This window comes from Salmo salar, chromosome 18 (genome assembly GCF_965601325.2).
Source record: "Salmo salar chromosome 18, fSalSal1, whole genome shotgun sequence".
NCBI lineage: Eukaryota > Metazoa > Chordata > Actinopteri > Salmoniformes > Salmonidae > Salmo > Salmo salar.
The window spans coordinates 280,001-302,500 of record NC_138308.1 but is presented as its reverse complement, the minus strand read 5'-3'; the positions used below and the strand labels follow the sequence as shown (position 1 = coordinate 302,500).

Sequence of the window (22,500 nt, the reverse complement as noted above, 5' to 3'; positions counted from 1 at the left end):
TCTGTGTGTGTGTGTGTGTGTGTGTGTGTCTCTGTTGTGTGTGTGTCTCTGTGTGTGTGTGTGTGTGTGTGTGTGTGTGTGTGTCTCTGTGTGTGTGTGTGTGTGTGTGTGTGTGTGTGTGTGTGTGTGTGTGTGTGTACCTGCAGAGGAAGACGTAACAGTCCTGTGTGTGGAAGTGTCCAAACTCCTCCTCTGGCAGACGAGCAAACTTCTTTCCCTCCAAAACGAATCCCTCCATTCCATCCAGATCCCCATTCCACTCCTCCATCATCTGCTCTGCCTGGAGAGGGGAGGGGAGGAGGGGAGGGAGGAGGGGAGGGAGGGAGGAGGGGAGAGGGAGGGAGGAGGGGAGAGGGAGGGAGGAGGGGAGAGGGGAGGGAGGAGGGGAGAGGGGAGGGGGAGAGGGAGGAGGGGAGGGAGGGGAGGAGGGGAGGGAGGAGGGGAGAGGGGAGGGGGAGGGAGAGGGGAGAGGGGAGGGAGGAGGGGAGAGGGGAGAGGGAGGAGGGGAGGGGGAGGGGAGAGGGAGAGAGGAGGGGAGAGGGAGGGGGGAGGGGAGAGGGAGGGAGGAGGGGAGAGGGGAGGGAGGAGGGGAGAGGGGAGGAGGGGGGGAGGAGGGAGGAGGGGAGAGGGGAGAGGGGAGGGAGGAGGGGAGAGGGAGGGAGGAGGGAGGAGGGGAGAGGGGAGGGAGGAGGGGAGAGGGGGGAGGAGGAGAGAGGGGAGGGAGGAGGGGAGAGAGGAGGGAGGAGGGGGGAGAGAGGGGAAAGGAGGGGGGGGGAGGGAGGGAGGAGGGGAGAGAGGAGGGGAGGGAGGAGGGGAGGAGGGGGGGAGAGGGAGGGAGGAGGGGAGAGAGGAGGGAGGAGGGGAGAGGGGAGGGAGGAGGGGAGAGAGGAGGGAGGAGGGGGGAGAGGAGGGAGGGAGGGGAGAGGAGGGGGGGAGAGGGAGGGAGGAGGGGAGAGAGGAGGGGAGGGAGGAGGGGAGGGAGGAGGGGAGGGAGGAGGGGAGAGGGGAGGGGGAGAGGGGAGGGGGGGAGAGGGAGGGGGAGGGGAGGAGGAGGGGGGGAGAGGGAGGGGGGAGGGGAGAGGGAGGGAGGAGGGGAGGGAGGAGGGGAGGGAGGAGGGGAGGAGGGGGGGAGAGGGAGGGAGGAGGGGAGGGAGGAGGGGAGGGAGGAGGGGAGGAGGGGGGAGGAGGGGGGGAGAGGGAGGGAGGAGGGGAGGGAGGAGGGAGGAGAGGGAAGGGAGGAGGGGGAGGAAGAGCAAGGAGAGGGAGGGAGGAGGGGGAGGTGGAGAGAGGGGGGAGGAGGAGAGAGGAGGGAAAGGAGGAGGGGAGGGGGAGAGAAGATGAAAAAGCTACAACAGAGGGCTGCTGAATCAACTGTGAGCTGTTTACCTCAGTGAGGACCATGGGGGGTTGTCTGGGTTAGGAAGAGAGCTGTTTACCTCAGTGAGGACCATGGGGGGTTGTCTGGGTTAGGAAGAGAGCTGTTTACCTCAGTGAGGGCCATGGGGGGTTGTCTGGGTTAGGAAGAGAGCTGTTTACCTCAGTGAGGACCATGGGGGGTTGTCTGGGGAGGAAGAGAGCTGTTTACCTCAGTGAGGACCATGGGGGGTTGTCTGGGGAGGAAGAGAGCTGTTTACCTCAGTGAGGACCATGGGGGTTGTCTGGGTTAGGAAGAGAGCTGTTTACCTCAGTGAGGACCATGGGGGGTTGTCTGGGGAGGAAGAGAGCTGTTTACCTCAGTGAGGGCCATGGGGGGTTGTCTGGGTTAGGAAGAGAGCTGTTTACCTCAGTGAGGCCATGGGGGGTTGTCTGGGGAGGAAGAGAGCTGTTTACCTCAGTGAGGGCCATGGGGGGTTGTCTGGGTTAGGAAGAGAGCTGTTTACCTCAGTGAGGACCATGGGGGGTTGTCTGGGTTAGGAAGAGAGCTGTTTACCTCAGTGAGGACCATGGGGGGTTGTCTGGGGAGGAAGAGAGCTGTTTACCTCAGTGAGGACCATGGGGGGTTGTCTGGGTTAGGAAGAGAGCTGTTTACCTCAGTGAGGACCATGGGGGGTTGTCTGGGTTAGGAAGAGAGCTGTTTACCTCAGTGAGGACCATGGGGGGTTGTCTGGGTTAGGAAGAGAGCTGTTTACCTCAGTGAGGACCATGGGGGGTTGTCTGGGTTAGGAAGAGAGCTGTTTACCTCAGTGAGGACCATGGGGGGTTGTCTGGGGAGGAAGAGAGCTGTTTACCTCAGTGAGGACCATGGGGGGTTGTCTGGGTTAGGAAGAGAGCTGTTTACCTCAGTGAGGACCATGGGGGGTTGTCTGGGGAGGAAGAGAGCTGTTTACCTCAGTGAGGGCCATGGGGGGTTGTCTGGGGAGGAAGAGAGCTGTTTACCTCAGTGAGGACCATGGGGGGTTGTCTGGGTTAGGAAGAGAGCTGTTTACCTCAGTGAGGACCATGGGGGGTTGTCTGGGTTAGGAAGAGAGCTGTTTACCTCAGTGAGGACCATGGGGGGTTGTCTGGGGAGGAAGAGAGCTGTTTACCTCAGTGAGGACCATGGGGGGTTGTCTGGGGAGGAAGAGAGCTGTTTACCTCAGTGAGGGCCATGGGGGGTTGTCTGGGTTAGGAAGAGAGCTGTTTACCTCAGTGAGGACCATGGGGGGTTGTCTGGGGAGGAAGAGAGCTGTTTACCTCAGTGAGGGCCATGGGGGGTTGTCTGGGGAGGAAGAGAGCTGTTTACCTCAGTGAGGACCATGGGGGGTTGTCTGGGGAGGAAGAGAGCTGTTTACCTCAGTGAGGACCATGGGGGGTTGTCTGGGGAGGAAGAGAGCTGTTTACCTCAGTGAGGACCATGGGGGGTTGTCTGGGGAGGAAGAGAGCTGTTTACCTCAGTGAGGACCATGGGGGGTTGTCTGGGGAGGAAGAGAGCTGTTTACCTCAGTGAGGGCCATGGGGGGTTGTCTGGGTTAGGAAGAGAGCTGTTTACCTCAGTGAGGACCATGGGGGGTTGTCTGGGGAGGAAGAGAGCTGTTTACCTCAGTGAGGGCCATGGGGGGTTGTCTGGGGAGGAAGAGAGCTGTTTACCTCAGTGAGGACCATGGGGGGTTGTCTGGGGAGGAAGAGAGCTGTTTACCTCAGTGAGGACCATGGGGGGTTGTCTGGGGAGGAAGAGAGCTGTTTACCTCAGTGAGGACCATGGGGGGTTGTCTGGGGAGGAAGAGAGCTGTTTACCTCAGTGAGGACCATGGGGGGTTGTCTGGGGAGGAAGAGAGCTGTTTACCTCAGTGAGGACCATGGGGGGTTGTCTGGGTTAGGAAGAGAGCTGTTTACCTCAGTGAGGACCATGGGGGGTTGTCTGGGTTAGGAAGAGAGCTGTTTACCTCAGTGAGGGCCATGGGGGGTTGTCTGGGTTGAGGAAGAGAGCTGTTTACCTCAGTGAGGACCATGGGGGGTTGTCTGGGGAGGAAGAGAGCTGTTTACCTCAGTGAGGACCATGGGGAGTTGTCTGGGGAGGAAGAGAGCTGTTTACCTCAGTGAGGACCATGGGGGGTTGTCTGGGTTAGGAAGAGAGCTGTTCACCTCAGTGAGGACCATGGGGGGTTGTCTGGGGAGGAAGAGAGCTGTTTACCTCAGTGAGGGCCATGGGGGGTTGTCTGGGTTAGGAAGAGAGCTGTTTACCTCAGTGAGGGCCATGGGGGGTTGTCTGGGGAGGAAGAGAGCTGTTTACCTCAGTGAGGACCATGGGGGGTTGTCTGGGTTAGGAAGAGAGCTGTTTACCTCAGTGAGGACCATGGGGGGTTGTCTGGGGAGGAAGAGAGCTGTTTACCTCAGTGAGGGCCATGGGGGGTTGTCTGGGTTAGGAAGAGAGCTGTTTACCTCAGTGAGGACCATGGGGGGTTGTCTGGGGAGGAAGAGAGCTGTTTACCTCAGTGAGGGCCATGGGGGGTTGTCTGGGGAGGAAGAGAGCTGTTTACCTCAGTGAGGACCATGGGGGGTTGTCTGGGTTAGGAAGAGAGCTGTTTACCTCAGTGAGGACCATGGGGGGTTGTCTGGGGAGGAAGAGAGCTGTTTACCTCAGTGAGGACCATGGGGGGTTGTCTGGGTTAGGAAGAGAGCTGTTTACCTCAGTGAGGACCATGGGGGGTTGTCTGGGTTAGGAAGAGAGCTGTTTACCTCAGTGAGGGCCATGGGGGGTTGTCTGGGGAGGAAGAGAGCTGTTTACCTCAGTGAGGACCATGGGGGGTTGTCTGGGGAGGAAGAGAGCTGTTTACCTCAGTGAGGACCATGGGGGTTGTCTGGGTTAGGAAGAGAGCTGTTTACCTCAGTGAGGACCATGGGGGGTTGTCTGGGTTAGGAAGAGAGCTGTTTACCTCAGTGAGGACCATGGGGGGTTGTCTGGGTTAGGAAGAGAGCTGTTTACCTCAGTGAGGACCATGGGGGGTTGTCTGGGGAGGAAGAGAGCTGTTTACCTCAGTGAGGACCATGGGGGGTTGTCTGGGGAGGAAGAGAGCTGTTTACCTCAGTGAGGGCCATGGGGGGTTGTCTGGGGAGGAAGAGAGCGGTGAGGTCAGCCTTCATCTCGTCTTTCTTCTCAGCATCCTTCTTCACCTGAGACAGACAAGACAGGTCACACATTTTAAAGACTTTATTTGAATCCACCAATCAAATGTACCAAAACAGGATCCAAACATGTCAAAGAGGCCTAGACAGCTGCCTTGGGGAATTCCTGATTCTACCAGTAAGGGGCCTAGACAGCTGCCTTGGGGAATTCCTGATTCTACCAGTATGGGGCCTAGACAGCTGCCCTGGGGAATTCCTGATTCTACCAGTAAGGGGCCTAGACAGCTGCCTTGGGGAATTCCTGATTCTACCAGTAAGGGGCCTAGACAGCTGCCCTGGGGAATTCCTGATTCTACCAGGAAGGGGCCTAGACAGCTGCCCTGGGTAATTCCTGATTCTACCAGTAAGGGGCCTAGACAGCTGCCCTGGGGAATTCCTGATTCTACCAGTAAGGGGCCTAGACAGCTGCCCTGAGGAATTCCTGATTCTACCTGGAATATGTTGGAGAGGTTTCCATTAAAGAACACCCTCTGTGTTCTGTTAGACAGGTTAGAGTTAGGGATCAGGGTTAAAGGTCAGGAGTTAAGGTCCTGAGTCAATCACACGTCCAGGACAGCAGATGGCAGGGTTAGAGTTAGGGGTCAGGGTTAAAGGTCAGGAGTTAAGGCGCCATCAAGTAGCAAAGTAAAGGATCATTAGTAGAGCTACACTAAGCTAGTTGATAGAGGGAGCTAGCTAGCTAGGATATACCCCTACCTTCCCCTGTAGCTAGCTAGCATACACCCCTACACGACAGGCCGTGTTACTCACCTTCCCCTGTAATCCTTGCTGCTGCTCTACACTCTCAGCTGCTCTGGTGTAGTCCACCTTCAGGACATCATCCCAGTTCTGAAACTTAGACTTGAACACCTGTAGAGAGAGACAGAGAGACAGAGAGAGGAGTCAACCTTCAGGACATCATTCCACTTGGAAAGGAGGGAGGAGTTAGAATGTCCTGTTAAGTCTTGTTAAGTATTTGTCTTGCTCTCGCCAAGACATCAGAGCCCTCGCCAAGACATCAGAGCCCTCGCCAAGTCAGCAGAGCCCTCGCCAAGTCAGCAGAGCCCTCGCCAAGTCAGCAGAGCCCTCGCCAAGTCAGCAGAGCCCTCGCCAAGACATCAGAGCCCTCGCCAAGACATCAGAGCCCTCGCCAAGTCAGCAGAGCCCTCGCCAAGACATCAGAGCCCTCGCCAAGTCAGCAGAGCCCTAGGCCAAGTCAGCAGAGCCCTCGCCAAGTCAGCAGAGCTCTCGCCAAGTCAGTAGAGCTCTTGCCAAGTCATTTATATTTATCAAAATGTAATCCATTTTAAATTCAGGATGTAACAACATAATCTGGAAAAAGTCAAGGGGCCAGCATCCCGGAGTCGCCTCTTCACTGTTGACTCTGTACCGGTACCCCCTGTATATAGCCTCCACATTGACTCTGTACCGGTACCCCCTGTATATAGCCTCCACATTGACTCTGTACCGGTACCCCCTGTATATAGCCTCCACATTGACTCTGTACCGGTACCCCCTGTATATAGCCTCCACATTGACTCTGTACCGGTACCCCCTGTATATAGCCTCCACATTGACTCTGTACCGGTACCCCCTGTATATAGCCTCCACATTGACTCTGTACCGGTACCCCCTGTATATAGCCTCCACATTGACTCTGTACCGGTACCCCCTGTATATAGCCTCCACATTGACTCTGTACCGGTACCCCCTGTATATAGCCTCCACATTGACTCTGTACCGGTACCCCCTGTATATAGCCTCCACATTGACTCTGTACCGGTACCCCCTGTATATAGCCTCCACATTGACTCTGTACCGGTACCCCCTGTATATAGCCTCCACATTGACTCTGTACCGGTACCCCCTGTATATAGCCTCCACATTGACTCTGTACCGGTACCCCCTGTATATAGCCTCCACATTGACTCTGTACCGGTACCCCCTGTATATAGCCTCCACATTGACTCTGTACCGGTACCCCCTGTATATAGCCTCCACATTGACTCTGTACCGGTACCCCCTGTATATAGCCTCCACATTGACTCTGTACCGGTACCCCCTGTATATAGCCTCCACATTGACTCTGTACCGGTACCCCCTGTATATAGCCTCCACATTGACTCTGTACCGGTACCCCCTGTATATAGCCTCCACATTGACTCTGTACCGGTACCCCCTGTATATAGCCTCCACATTGACTCTGTACCGTAACACCCTGTATATAGCCTCCACATTGACTCTGTACCGGTACCCCCTGTATATAGCCTCCACATTGACTCTGTACCGGTACCCCCTGTATATAGCCTCCACATTGACTCTGTACCGGTACCCCCTGTATATAGCCTCCACATTGACTCTGTACCGGTACCCCCTGTATATAGCCTCCACATTGACTCTGTACCGGTACCCCCTGTATATAGCCTCCACATTGACTCTGTACCGGTACCCCCTGTATATAGCCTCCACATTGACTCTGTACCGGTACCCCCTGTATATAGCCTCCACATTGACTCTGTACCGGTACCCCCTGTATATAGCCTCCACATTGACTCTGTACCGGTACCCCCTGTATATAGCCTCCACATTGACTCTGTACCGGTACCCCCTGTATATAGCCTCCACATTGACTCTGTACCGGTACCCCCTGTATATAGCCTCCACATTGACTCTGTACCGTAACACCCTGTATATAGCCTCCACATTGACTCTGTACCGGTACCCCCTGTATATAGCCTCCACATTGACTCTGTACCGGTACCCCCCTGTATATAGCCTCCACATTGACTCTGTACCGGTACCCCCTGTATATAGCCTCCACATTGACTCTGTACCGGTACCCCCTGTATATAGCCTCCACATTGACTCTGTACCGGTAACACCCTGTATATAGCCTCCACATTGACTCTGTACCGGTACCCCCTGTATATAGCCTCCACATTGACTCTGTACCGGTACCCCCTGTATATAGCCTCCACATTGACTCTGTACCGGTAACCCCCTGTATATAGCCTCCACATTGACTCTGTACCGGTACCCCCTGTATATAGCCTCCACATTGACTCTGTACCGGTACCCCCTGTATATAGCCTCCACATTGACTCTGTACCGTAACACCCTGTATATAGCCTCCACATTGACTCTGTACCGGTACCCCCTGTATATAGCCTCCACATTGACTCTGTACCGGTACCCCTGTATATAGCCTCCACATTGACTCTGTACCGGTACCCCCTGTATATAGCCTCCACATTGACTCTGTACCGGTACCCCCTGTATATAGCCTCCACATTGACTCTGTACCGGTACCCCCTGTATATAGCCTCCACATTGACTCTGTACCGGTACCCCCTGTATATAGCCTCCACATTGACTCTGTACCGGTACCCCCTGTATATAGCCTCCACATTGACTCTGTACCGGTACCCCCTGTATATAGCCTCCACATTGACTCTGTACCGGTACCCCCTGTATATAGCCTCCACATTGACTCTGTACCGGTACCCCCTGTATATAGCCTCCACATTGACTCTGTACCGGTACCCCCTGTATATAGCCTCCACATTGACTCTGTACCGGTACCCCCTGTATATAGCCTCCACATTGACTCTGTACCGTAACACCCTGTATATAGCCTCCACATTGACTCTGTACCGTAACACCCTGTATATAGCCTCCACATTGACTCTGTACCGGTACCCCCTGTATATAGCCTCCACATTGACTCTGTACCGGTACCCTCTGTATATAGCCTCCACATTGACTCTGTACCGTAACCCCCTGTATATAGCCTCCACATTGACTCTGTACCGGTACCCCCTGTATATAGCCTCCACATTGACTCTGTACCGGTACCCCCTGTATATAGCCTCCACATTGACTCTGTACCGTAACACCCTGTATATAGCCTCCACATTGACTCTGTACCGGTACCCCCTGTATATAGCCTCCACATTGACTCTGTACCGGTACCCCCTGTATATAGCCTCCACATTGACTCTGTACCGGTACCCCCTGTATATAGCCTCCACATTGACTCTGTACCGGTACCCCCTGTATATAGCCTCCACATTGACTCTGTACCGTAACACCCTGTATATAGCCTCCACATTGACTCTGTACCGGTACCCCCTGTATATAGCCTCCACATTGACTCTGTACCGGTACCCCCTGTATATAGCCTCCACATTGACTCTGTACCGGTACCCCCTGTATATAGCCTCCACATTGACTCTGTACCGGTACCCCCTGTATATAGCCTCCACATTGACTCTGTACCGGTACCCCCTGTATATAGCCTCCACATTGACTCTGTACCGGTACCCCCTGTATATAGCCTCCACATTGACTCTGTACCGGTACCCCCTGTATATAGCCTCCACATTGACTCTGTACCGGTACCCCCTGTATATAGCCTCCACATTGACTCTGTACCGGTACCCCCTGTATATAGCCTCCACATTGACTCTGTACCGGTACCCCCTGTATATAGCCTCCACATTGACTCTGTACCGGTACCCCCTGTATATAGCCTCCACATTGACTCTGTACCGGTACCCCCTGTATATAGCCTCCACATTGACTCTGTACCGGTACCCCCTGTATATAGCCTCCACATTGACTCTGTACCGGTACCCCCTGTATATAGCCTCCACATTGACTCTGTACCGGTACCCCCTGTATATAGCCTCCACATTGACTCTGTACCGGTACCCCCTGTATATAGCCTCCACATTGACTCTGTACCGGTACCCCCTGTATATAGCCTCCACATTGACTCTGTACCGGTACCCCCTGTATATAGCCTCCACATTGACTCTGTACCGGTACCCCCTGTATATAGCCTCCACATTGACTCTGTACCGTAATACCCTGTATATAGCCTCCACATTGACTCTGTACCGTAATACCCTGTATATAGCCTCCACATTGACTCTGTACCGTAATACCCTGTATATAGCCTCCACATTGACTCTGTACCGTAATACCCTGTATATAGCCTCCACATTGACCCTGTACCGGTAATACCGTGTATATAGCCTCCACATTGACTCTGTACCGTAACACCCTGTATATAGCCTCCACATTGACTCTGTACCGTAATACCCTGTATATAGCCTCCACATTGACTCTGTACCGTAATACCCTGTATATAGCCTCCACATTGACTCTGTACCGTAATACCCTGTATATAGCCTCCACATTGACTCTGTACCGGTACCCCCCCTGTATATAGCCTCCACATTGACTCTGTACCGGTACCCCCTGTATATAGCCTCCACATTGACTCTGTACCGGTACCCCCTGTATATAGCCTCCACATTGACTCTGTACCGGTACCCCCTGTATATAGCCTCCACATTGACTCTGTACCGGTATCACCTGTATATAGCCTCCACATTGACTCTGTACCGTAACACCCTGTATATAGCCTCCACATTGACTCTGTACCGGTACCCCCTGTATATAGCCTCCACATTGACTCTGTACCGGTACCCCCTGTATATAGCCTCCACATTGACTCTGTACCGGTACCCCCCTGTATATAGCCTCCACATTGACTCTGTACCGGTACCCCCCTGTATATAGCCTCCACATTGACTCTGTACCGGTACCCCCTGTATATAGCCTCCACATTGACTCTGTACCGGTACCCCCTGTATATAGCCTCCACATTGACTCTGTACCGTAACACCCTGTATATAGCCTCCACATTGACTCTGTACCGTAATACCCTGTATATAGCCTCCACATTGACTCTGTACCGGTACCCCCTGTATATAGCCTCCACATTGACTCTGTACCGTAATACCCTGTATATAGCCTCCACATTGACTCTGTACCGTAACACACTGTATATAGCCTCCACATTGACTCTGTACCGTAACACACTGTATATAGCCTCCACATTGACTCTGTACCGTAACACACTGTATATAGCCTCCACATTGACTCTGTACCGGTACCCCCTGTATATAGCCTCCACATTGACTCTGTACCGGTACCCTGTATATAGCCTCCACATTGACTCTGTACCGGTACCCCCTGTATATAGCCTCCACATTGACTCTGTACCGGTACCACCCTGTATATAGCCTCCACATTGACTCTGTACCGGTACCCCCTGTATATAGCCTCCACATTGACTCTGTACCGGTACCCCCTGTATATAGCCTCCACATTGACTCTGTACCGGTACCCCCTGTATATAGCCTCCACATTGACTCTGTACCGGTACCCCCTGTATATAGCCTCCACATTGACTCTGTACCGGTACCCCCTGTATATAGCCTCCACATTGACTCTGAACCGGTACCCCCTGTATATAGCCTCCACATTGACTCTGTACCGGTACCCCCTGTATATAGCCTCCACATTGACTCTGTAGCGTAACACCCTGTATATAGCCTCCACATTGACTCTGTACCGTAACACCCTGTATATAGCCTCCACATTGACTCTGTACCGGTACCCCCTGTATATAGCATCCACATTGACTCTGTACCGGTACCCTCTGTATATAGCCTCCACATTGACTCTGTAACGTAACCCCCTGTATATAGCCTCCACATTGACTCTGAACCGGTACCCCCTGTATATAGCCTCCACATTGACTCTGAACCGGTACCCCCTGTATATAGCCTCCACATTGACTCTGTACCGTAACACCCTGTATATAGCATCCACATTGACTCTGTACCGGTACCCCCTGTATATAGCCTCCACATTGACTCTGAACCGGTACCCCCTGTATATAGCCTCCACATTGACTCTGTACCGTAACACCCTGTATATAGCCTCCACATTGACTCTGTACCGGTACCCCCTGTATATAGCATCCACATTGACTCTGTACCGGTACCCTCTGTATATAGCCTCCACATTGACTCTGTACTGGTACCCCCTGTATATAGCCTCCACATTGACTCTGTACTGGTACCCCCTCTATATAGCCTCCACATTGACTCTGTAACGTAACCCCCTGTATATAGCCCCCACATTGACTCTGTACCGGTACCCCCTGTATATAGCCTCCACATTGACTCTGTACCGGTACCCCCTGTATATAGCCTCCTCATTGACTCTGTACCGGTACCCCCTGTATATAGCCTCCACATTGACTCTGTACCGGTACCCCCTGTATATAGTCTCCACATTGACTCTGTACCGGTACCCCCTGTATATAGCCTCCACATTGACTCTGTACCGGTACCCCCTGTATATAGCCTCCACATTGACTCTGTACCGGTACCCCCTGTATATAGCCTCCACATTGACTCTGTACCGGTACCCCCTGTATATAGCCTCCACATTGACTCTGAACCGGTACCCCCTGTATATAGCCTCCACATTGACTCTGTACCGGTACCCCCTGTATATAGCCTCCACATTGACTCTGTACCGGTACCACCTGTATATAGCCTCCACATTGACTCTGTACCGGTACCCCCTGTATATAGCCTCCACATTGACTCTGTACCGGTACCCCCTGTATATAGCCTCCACATTGACTCTGTACCGGTACCCCCTGTATATAGCCTCCACATTGACTCTGTACCGGTACCCCCTGTATATAGCCTCCACATTGACTCTGTACCGTAATACCCTGTATATAGCCTCCACATTGACTCTGTACCGTAATACCCTGTATATAGCCTCCACATTGACTCTGTACCGTAATACCCTGTATATAGCCTCCACATTGACTCTGTACCGTAATACCCTGTATATAGCCTCCACATTGACCCTGTACCGTAATACCGTGTATATAGCCTCCACATTGACTCTGTACCGTAACACCCTGTATATAGCCTCCACATTGACTCTGTACCGTAATACCCTGTATATAGCCTCCACATTGACTCTGTACCGGTACCCCCTGTATATAGCCTCCACATTGACTCTGTACCGGTACCCCCTGTATATAGCCTCCACATTGACTCTGTACCGGTACCCCCTGTATATAGCCTCCACATTGACTCTGTACCGTAACACCCTGTATATAGCCTCCACATTGACTCTGTACCGGTACCCCCTGTATATAGCCTCCACATTGACTCTGTACCGGTACCCCCTGTATATAGCCTCCACATTGACTCTGTACCGGTACCCCCTGTATATAGCCTCCACATTGACTCTGTACCGGTACCCCCTGTATATAGCCTCCACATTGACTCTGTACCGGTACCCCCTGTATATAGCCTCCACATTGACTCTGTACCGGTACCCCCTGTATATAGCCTCCACACTGACTCTGTACCGGTACCCCCTGTATATAGCCTCCACATTGACTCTGTACCGTAATACCCTGTATATAGCCTCCACATTGACTCTGTACCGGTACCCCCTGTATATAGCCTCCACATTGACTCTGTACCGTAAAACCCTGTATATAGCCTCCACTTTGACTCTGTACCATAACACCCTGTATATAGCCTCCACATTGACTCTGTACCGTATTACCCTGTATATAGCCTCCACATTGACTCTGTACCGTAACACCCTGTATATAGCCTCCACATTGACTCTGTACCGGTACCCCCTGTATATAGCCTCCACATTGACTCTGTACCGTAATACCCTGTATATAGCCTCCACATTGACTCTGTACCGGTACCCCCTGTATATAGCCTCCACATTGACTCTGTACCGGTACCCCCTGTATATAGCCTCCACATTGACTCTGTACCGGTACCCCCTGTATATAGCCTCCACATTGACTCTGTACCGGTACCCCCTGTATATAGCCTCCACATTGACTCTGTACCGGTACCCCCTGTATATAGCCTCCACATTGACTCTGTACCGGTACCCCCCTGTATATAGCCTCCACATTGACTCTGTACCGGTACCCCCCCTGTATATAGCCTCCACATTGACTCTGTACCAGTACCCCCTGTATATAGCCTCCACATTGACTCTGTACCGGTACCCCCCTGTATATAGCCTCCACATTGACTCTGTACCGTAATACCCTGTATATAGCCTCCACATTGACTCTGTACCGGTACCCCCTGTATATAGCCTCCACATTGACTCTGTACCGGTACACCCTGTATATAGCCTCCACATTGACTCTGTACCGGTACCCCCCCTGTATATAGCCTCCACATTGACTCTGTACCGGTACCCCCTGTATATAGCCTCCACATTGACTCTGTACCGGTACCCCCTGTATATAGCCTCCACATTGACTCTGTACCGGTATCACCTGTATATAGCCTCCACATTGACTCTGTACCGTAACACCCTGTATATAGCCTCCACATTGACTCTGTACCGGTACCCCCTGTATATAGCCTCCACATTGACTCTGTACCGGTACCCCCTGTATATAGCCTCCACATTGACTCTGTACCGGTACCCCCCTGTATATAGCCTCCACATTGACTCTGTACCGGTACCCCCCTGTATATAGCCTCCACATTGACTCTGTACCGGTACCCCCTGTATATAGCCTCCACATTGACTCTGTACCGTAACACCCTGTATATAGCCTCCACATTGACTCTGTACCGGTACCCCCTGTATATAGCCTCCACATTGACTCTGTACCGGTACCCCCCTGTATATAGCCTCCACATTGACTCTGTACCGGTACCCCCTGTATATAGCCTCCACATTGACTCTGTACCGGTACCCCCTGTATATAGCCTCCACATTGACTCTGTACCGTAACACCCTGTATATAGCCTCCACATTGACTCTGTACCGTAATACCCTGTATATAGCCTCCACATTGACTCTGTACCGGTACCCCCTGTATATAGCCTCCACATTGACTCTGTACCGTAATACCCTGTATATAGCCTCCACATTGACTCTGTACCGTAACACACTGTATATAGCCTCCACATTGACTCTGTACCGTAACACACTGTATATAGCCTCCACATTGACTCTGTACCGTAACACACTGTATATAGCCTCCACATTGACTCTGTACCGGTACCCCCTGTATATAGCCTCCACATTGACTCTGTACCGGTACCTGTATATAGCCTCCACATTGACTCTGTACCGGTACCCCCTGTATATAGCCTCCACATTGACTCTGTACCGGTACCACCCTGTATATAGCCTCCACATTGACTCTGTACCGGTACCCCCTGTATATAGCCTCCACATTGACTCTGTACCGGTACCCCCTGTATATAGCCTCCACATTGACTCTGTACCGGTACCCCCTGTATATAGCCTCCACATTGACTCTGTACCGGTACCCCCTGTATATAGCCTCCACATTGACTCTGTACCGGTACCCCCTGTATATAGCCTCCACATTGACTCTGAACCGGTACCCCCTGTATATAGCCTCCACATTGACTCTGAACCGGTACCCCCTGTATATAGCCTCCACATTGACTCTGTACCGGTACCCCCTGTATATAGCCTCCACATTGACTCTGTACCGTAAAACCCTGTATATAGCCTCCACTTTGACTCTGTACCATAACACCCTGTATATAGCCTCCACATTGACTCTGTACCGTATTACCCTGTATATAGCCTCCACATTGACTCTGTACCGTAACACCCTGTATATAGCCTCCACATTGACTCTGTACCGGTACCCCCTGTATATAGCCTCCACATTGACTCTGTACCGTAATACCCTGTATATAGCCTCCACATTGACTCTGTACCGGTACCCCCTGTATATAGCCTCCACATTGACTCTGTACCGGTACCCCCTGTATATAGCCTCCACATTGACTCTGTACCGGTACCCCCTGTATATAGCCTCCACATTGACTCTGTACCGGTACCCCCTGTATATAGCCTCCACATTGACTCTGTACCGGTACCCCCTGTATATAGCCTCCACATTGACTCTGTACCGGTACCCCCCTGTATATAGCCTCCACATTGACTCTGTACCGGTACCCCCCCTGTATATAGCCTCCACATTGACTCTGTACCAGTACCCCCTGTATATAGCCTCCACATTGACTCTGTACCGGTACCCCCCTGTATATAGCCTCCACATTGACTCTGTACCGTAATACCCTGTATATAGCCTCCACATTGACTCTGTACCGGTACCCCCTGTATATAGCCTCCACATTGACTCTGTACCGGTACACCCTGTATATAGCCTCCACATTGACTCTGTACCGGTACCCCCCCTGTATATAGCCTCCACATTGACTCTGTACCGGTACCCCCTGTATATAGCCTCCACATTGACTCTGTACCGGTACCCCCTGTATATAGCCTCCACATTGACTCTGTACCGGTATCACCTGTATATAGCCTCCACATTGACTCTGTACCGTAACACCCTGTATATAGCCTCCACATTGACTCTGTACCGGTACCCCCTGTATATAGCCTCCACATTGACTCTGTACCGTAATACCCTGTATATAGCCTCCACATTGACTCTGTACCGGTACCCCCTGTATATAGCCTCCACATTGACTCTGTACCGGTACCCCCTGTATATAGCCTCCACATTGACTCTGTACCGGTACCCCCTGTATATAGCCTCCACATTGACTCTGTACCGTAACACCCTGTATATAGCCTCCACATTGACTCTGTACCGGTACCCCCTGTATATAGCCTCCACATTGACTCTGTACCGGTACCCCCTGTATATAGCCTCCACATTGACTCTGTACCGGTACCCCCTGTATATAGCCTCCACATTGACTCTGTACCGGTACCCCCTGTATATAGCCTCCACATTGACTCTGTACCGGTACCCCCTGTATATAGCCTCCACATTGACTCTGTACCGGTACCCCCTGTATATAGCCTCCACACTGACTCTGTACCGGTACCCCCTGTATATAGCCTCCACATTGACTCTGTACCGTAATACCCTGTATATAGCCTCCACATTGACTCTGTACCGGTACCCCCTGTATATAGCCTCCACATTGACTCTGTACCGTAAAACCCTGTATATAGCCTCCACTTTGACTCTGTACCATAACACCCTGTATATAGCCTCCACATTGACTCTGTACCGTATTACCCTGTATATAGCCTCCACATTGACTCTGTACCGTAACACCCTGTATATAGCCTCCACATTGACTCTGTACCGGTACCCCCTGTATATAGCCTCCACATTGACTCTGTACCGTAATACCCTGTATATAGCCTCCACATTGACTCTGTACCGGTACCCCCTGTATATAGCCTCCACATTGACTCTGTACCGGTACCCCCTGTATATAGCCTCCACATTGACTCTGTACCGGTACCCCCTGTATATAGCCTCCACATTGACTCTGTACCGGTACCCCCTGTATATAGCCTCCACATTGACTCTGTACCGGTACCCCCTGTATATAGCCTCCACATTGACTCTGTACCGGTACCCCCCTGTATATAGCCTCCACATTGACTCTGTACCGGTACCCCCCCTGTATATAGCCTCCACATTGACTCTGTACCAGTACCCCCTGTATATAGCCTCCACATTGACTCTGTACCGGTACCCCCCTGTATATAGCCTCCACATTGACTCTGTACCGTAATACCCTGTATATAGCCTCCACATTGACTCTGTACCGGTACCCCCTGTATATAGCCTCCACATTGACTCTGTACCGGTACACCCTGTATATAGCCTCCACATTGACTCTGTACCGGTACCCCCCCTGTATATAGCCTCCACATTGACTCTGTACCGGTACCCCCTGTATATAGCCTCCACATTGACTCTGTACCGGTACCCCCTGTATATAGCCTCCACATTGACTCTGTACCGGTATCACCTGTATATAGCCTCCACATTGACTCTGTACCGTAACACCCTGTATATAGCCTCCACATTGACTCTGTACCGGTACCCCCTGTATATAGCCTCCACATTGACTCTGTACCGGTACCCCCCGTATATAGCCTCCACATTGACTCTGTACCGGTACCCCCCTGTATATAGCCTCCACATTGACTCTGTACCGGTACCCCCCTGTATATAGCCTCCACATTGACTCTGTACCGGTACCCCCTGTATATAGCCTCCACATTGACTCTGTACCGTAACACCCTGTATATAGCCTCCACATTGACTCTGTACCGGTACCCCCTGTATATAGCCTCCACATTGACTCTGTACCGGTACCCCCCTGTATATAGCCTCCACATTGACTCTGTACCGGTACCCCCTGTATATAGCCTCCACATTGACTCTGTACCGGTACCCCCTGTATATAGCCTCCACATTGACTCTGTACCGTAACACCCTGTATATAGCCTCCACATTGACTCTGTACCGTAATACCCTGTATATAGCCTCCACATTGACTCTGTACCGGTACCCCCTGTATATAGCCTCCACATTGACTCTGTACCGTAATACCCTGTATATAGCCTCCACATTGACTCTGTACCGTAACACACTGTATATAGCCTCCACATTGACTCTGTACCGTAACACACTGTATATAGCCTCCACATTGACTCTGTACCGGTACCCCCTGTATATAGCCTCCACATTGACTCTGTACCGGTACCCCCTGTATATAGCCTCCACATTGACTCTGTACCGGTACCCCCTGTATATAGCCTCCACATTGACTCTGTACCGGTACCACCCTGTATATAGCCTCCACATTGACTCTGTACCGGTACCCCCTGTATATAGCCTCCACATTGACTCTGTACCGGTACCCCCTGTATATAGCCTCCACATTGACTCTGTACCGGTACCCCCTGTATATAGCCTCCACATTGACTCTGTACCGGTACCCCCTGTATATAGCCTCCACATTGAATCTGTACCGGTACCCCCTGTATATAGCCTCCACATTGACTCTGTACCGGTACCCCCTGTATATAGCCTCCACATTGACTCTGAACCGGTACCCCCTGTATATAGCCTCCACATTGACTCTGAACCGGTACCCCCTGTATATAGCCTCCACATTGACTCTGTACCGGTACCCCCTGTATATAGCCTCCACATTGACTCTGTACCGTAAAACCCTGTATATAGCCTCCACTTTGACTCTGTACCATAACACCCTGTATATAGCCTCCACATTGACTCTGTACCGTATTACCCTGTATATAGCCTCCACATTGACTCTGTACCGTAACACCCTGTATATAGCCTCCACATTGACTCTGTACCGGTACCCCCTGTATATAGCCTCCACATTGACTCTGTACCGTAATACCCTGTATATAGCCTCCACATTGACTCTGTACCGGTACCCCCTGTATATAGCCTCCACATTGACTCTGTACCGGTACCCCCTGTATATAGCCTCCACATTGACTCTGTACCGGTACCCCCTGTATATAGCCTCCACATTGACTCTGTACCGGTACCCCCTGTATATAGCCTCCACATTGACTCTGTACCGGTACCCCCTGTATATAGCCTCCACATTGACTCTGTACCGGTACCCCCCTGTATATAGCCTCCACATTGACTCTGTACCGGTACCCCCCCTGTATATAGCCTCCACATTGACTCTGTACCGGTACCCCCTGTATATAGCCTCCACATTGACTCTGTACCGGTACCCCCCTGTATATAGCCTCCACATTGACTCTGTACCGTAATACCCTGTATATAGCCTCCACATTGACTCTGTACCGTAATACCCTGTATATAGCCTCCACATTGACTCTGTACCGGTACCCCCTGTATATAGCCTCCACATTGACTCTGTACCGGTACACCCTGTATATAGCCTCCACATTGACTCTGTACCGGTACCCCCCTGTATATAGCCTCCACATTGACTCTGTACCGGTACCCCCTGTATATAGCCTCCACATTGACTCTGTACCGGTACCCCCTGTATATAGCCTCCACATTGACTCTGTACCGGTATCCCCTGTATATAGCCTCCACATTGACTCTGTACCGTAACACCCTGTATATAGCCTCCACATTGACTCTGTACCGGTACCCCCTGTATATAGCCTCCACATTGACTCTGTACCGGTACCCCCTGTATATAGCCTCCACATTGACTCTGTACCGGTACCCCCTGTATATAGCCTCCACATTGACTCTGTACCGGTACCCCCTGTATATAGCCTCCACATTGACTCTGTACCGGTACCCCCTGTATATAGCCTCCACATTGACTCTGTACCGTAACACCCTGTATATAGCCTCCACATTGACTCTGTACCGGTACCCCCTGTATATAGCCTCCACATTGACTCTGTACCGGTACCCCCCTGTATATAGCCTCCACATTGACTCTGTACCGGTACCCCCTGTATATAGCCTCCACATTGACTCTGTACCGGTACCCCCTGTATATAGCCTCCACATTGACTCTGTACCGGTAACCCCCTGTATATAGCCTCCACATTGACTCTGTACCGTACCACCCTGTATATAGCCTCCACATTGACTCTGTACCGGTACCCCCTGTATATAGCCTCCACATTGACTCTGTACCGTAATACCCTGTATATAGCCTCCACATTGACTCTGTACCGGTACCCCCTGTATATAGCCTCCACATTGACTCTGTACCGGTACCCACTGTATATAGCCTCCACATTGACTCTGTACCGGTACCACCCTGTATATAGCCTCCACATTGACTCTGTACCGGTACCCCCTGTATATAGCCTCCACATTGACTCTGTACCGGTACCCCCTGTATATAGCCTCCACATTGACTCTGTACCGGTACCCCCTGTATATAGCCTCCACATTGACTCTGTACCGGTACCACCCTGTATATAGCCTCCACATTGACTCTGTACCGGTACCCCCTGTATATAGCCTCCACATTGACTCTGTACCGGTACCCCCTGTATATAGCCTCCACATTGACTCTGTACCGGTACCCCCTGTATATAGCCTCCACATTGACTCTGTACCGGTACCCCCTGTATATAGCCTCCACATTGACTCTGTACCGGTACCCCCTGTATATAGCCTCCACATTGACTCTGTACCGGTACCCCCTGTATATAGCCTCCACATTGACTCTGTACCGGTACCCCCTGTATATAGCCTCCACATTGACTCTGTACCGGTACCCCCTGTATATAGCCTCCACATTGACTCTGTACCGGTAACCCCCTGTATATAGCCTCCACATTGACTCTGTACCGTAACACCCTGTATATAGCCTCCACATTGACTCTGTACCGGTACCCCCTGTATATAGCCTCCACATTGACTCTGTACCGGTACCCCCTGTATATAGCCTCCACATTGACTCTGTACCGGTACCCCCTGTATATAGCCTCCACATTGACTCTGTACCGGTACCCCCTGTATATAGCCTCCACATTGACTCTGTACCGGTACCCCCTGTATATAGCCTCCACATTGACTCTGTACCGGTAACCCCCTGTATATAGCCTCCACATTGACTCTGTACCGGTACCCCCTGTATATAGCCTCCACATTGACTCTGTACCGGTACCCCCTGTATATAGCCTCCACATTGACTCTGTACCGGTACCCCCTGTATATAGCCTCCACATTGACTCTGTACCGGTACCCCCTGTATATAGCCTCCACATTGACTCTGTACCGGTACCCCCTGTATATAGCCTCCACATTGACTCTGTACCGGTACCCCCTGTATATAGCCTCCACATTGACTCTGTACCGGTACCCCCTGTATATAGCCTCCACATTGACTCTGTACCGGTACCCCCTGTATATAGCCTCCACATTGACTCTGTACCGGTACCCCCTGTATATAGCCTCCACATTGACTCTGTACCGGTACCCCCTGTATATAGCCTCCACATTGACTCTGTACCGGTACCCCCTGTATATAGCCTCCACATTGACTCTGTACCGGTACCCCCTGTATATAGCCTCCACATTGACTCTGTACCGGTACCCCCTGTATATAGCCTCCACATTGACTCTGTACCGGTACCCCCTGTATATAGCCTCCACATTGACTCTGTACCGGTACCCCCTGTATATAGCCTCCACATTGACTCTGTACCGGTACTACCCTGTATATAGCCTCCACATTGACTCTGTACCGGTACCCCCTGTATATAGCCTCCACATTGACTCTGTACCGGTAACCCCCTGTATATAGCCTCCACATTGACTCTGTACCGGTACCCCCTGTATATAGCCTCCACATTGACTCTGTACCGGTACCCCCTGTATATAGCCTCCACATTGACTCTGTACCGGTAACCCCCTGTATATAGCCTCCACATTGACTCTGTACCGGTACCCCCTGTATATAGCCTCCACATTGACTCTGTACCGGTACCCCCTGTATATAGCCTCCACATTGACTCTGTACCGTAATACCCTGTATATAGCCTCCACATTGACTCTGTACCGGTACCCCCTGTATATAGCCTCCACATTGACTCTGTACCGGTACCACCCTGTATATAGCCTCCACATTGACTCTGTACCGGTACCCCCTGTATATAGCCTCCACATTGACTCTGTACCGGTACCCCCTGTATATAGCCTCCACATTGACTCTGTACCGGTACCCCCTGTATATAGCCTCCACATTGACTCTGTACCGGTACCCCCCTGTATATAGCCTCCACATTGACTCTGTACCGGTACCCCCTGTATATAGCCTCCACATTGACTCTGTACCGGTACCCCCCTGTATATAGCCTCCACATTGACTCTGTACCGGTACCCCCTGTATATAGCCCCCACATTGACTCTGTACCGGTACCCCCTGTATATAGCCTCCACATTGACTCTGTACCGGTACCCCCTGTATATAGCCTCCACATTGACTCTGTACCGGTACCCCCTGTATATAGCCTCCACATTGACTCTGTACCGGTACCCACTGTATATAGCCTCCACATTGACTCTGTACCGGTACCCCCTGTATATAGCCTCCACATTGACTCTGTACCGGTACCACCCTGTATATAGCCTCCACATTGACTCTGTACCGGTACCCCCTGTATATAGCCTCCACATTGACTCTGTACCGGTACCCCCTGTATATAGCCTCC

The 22,500-nt window shown here is 51.8% G+C and overlaps 1 protein-coding gene across 1 annotated transcript in view; it reads right to left on the bottom strand.

Moving 5' to 3' along the window:
• The window catches only part of flii (FLII actin remodeling protein), a 114,505-nt gene that overhangs the window by 27,147 nt on the left and 64,858 nt on the right, over positions 1 to 22,500 (bottom strand). Inside the window, 3 exon segments of the mRNA XM_082964630.1 lie at positions 141 to 280; positions 4,501 to 4,590; positions 5,353 to 5,451. Of these exon segments, the coding sequence (XP_082820756.1) occupies positions 141 to 280; positions 4,501 to 4,590; positions 5,353 to 5,451 (329 nt within the window).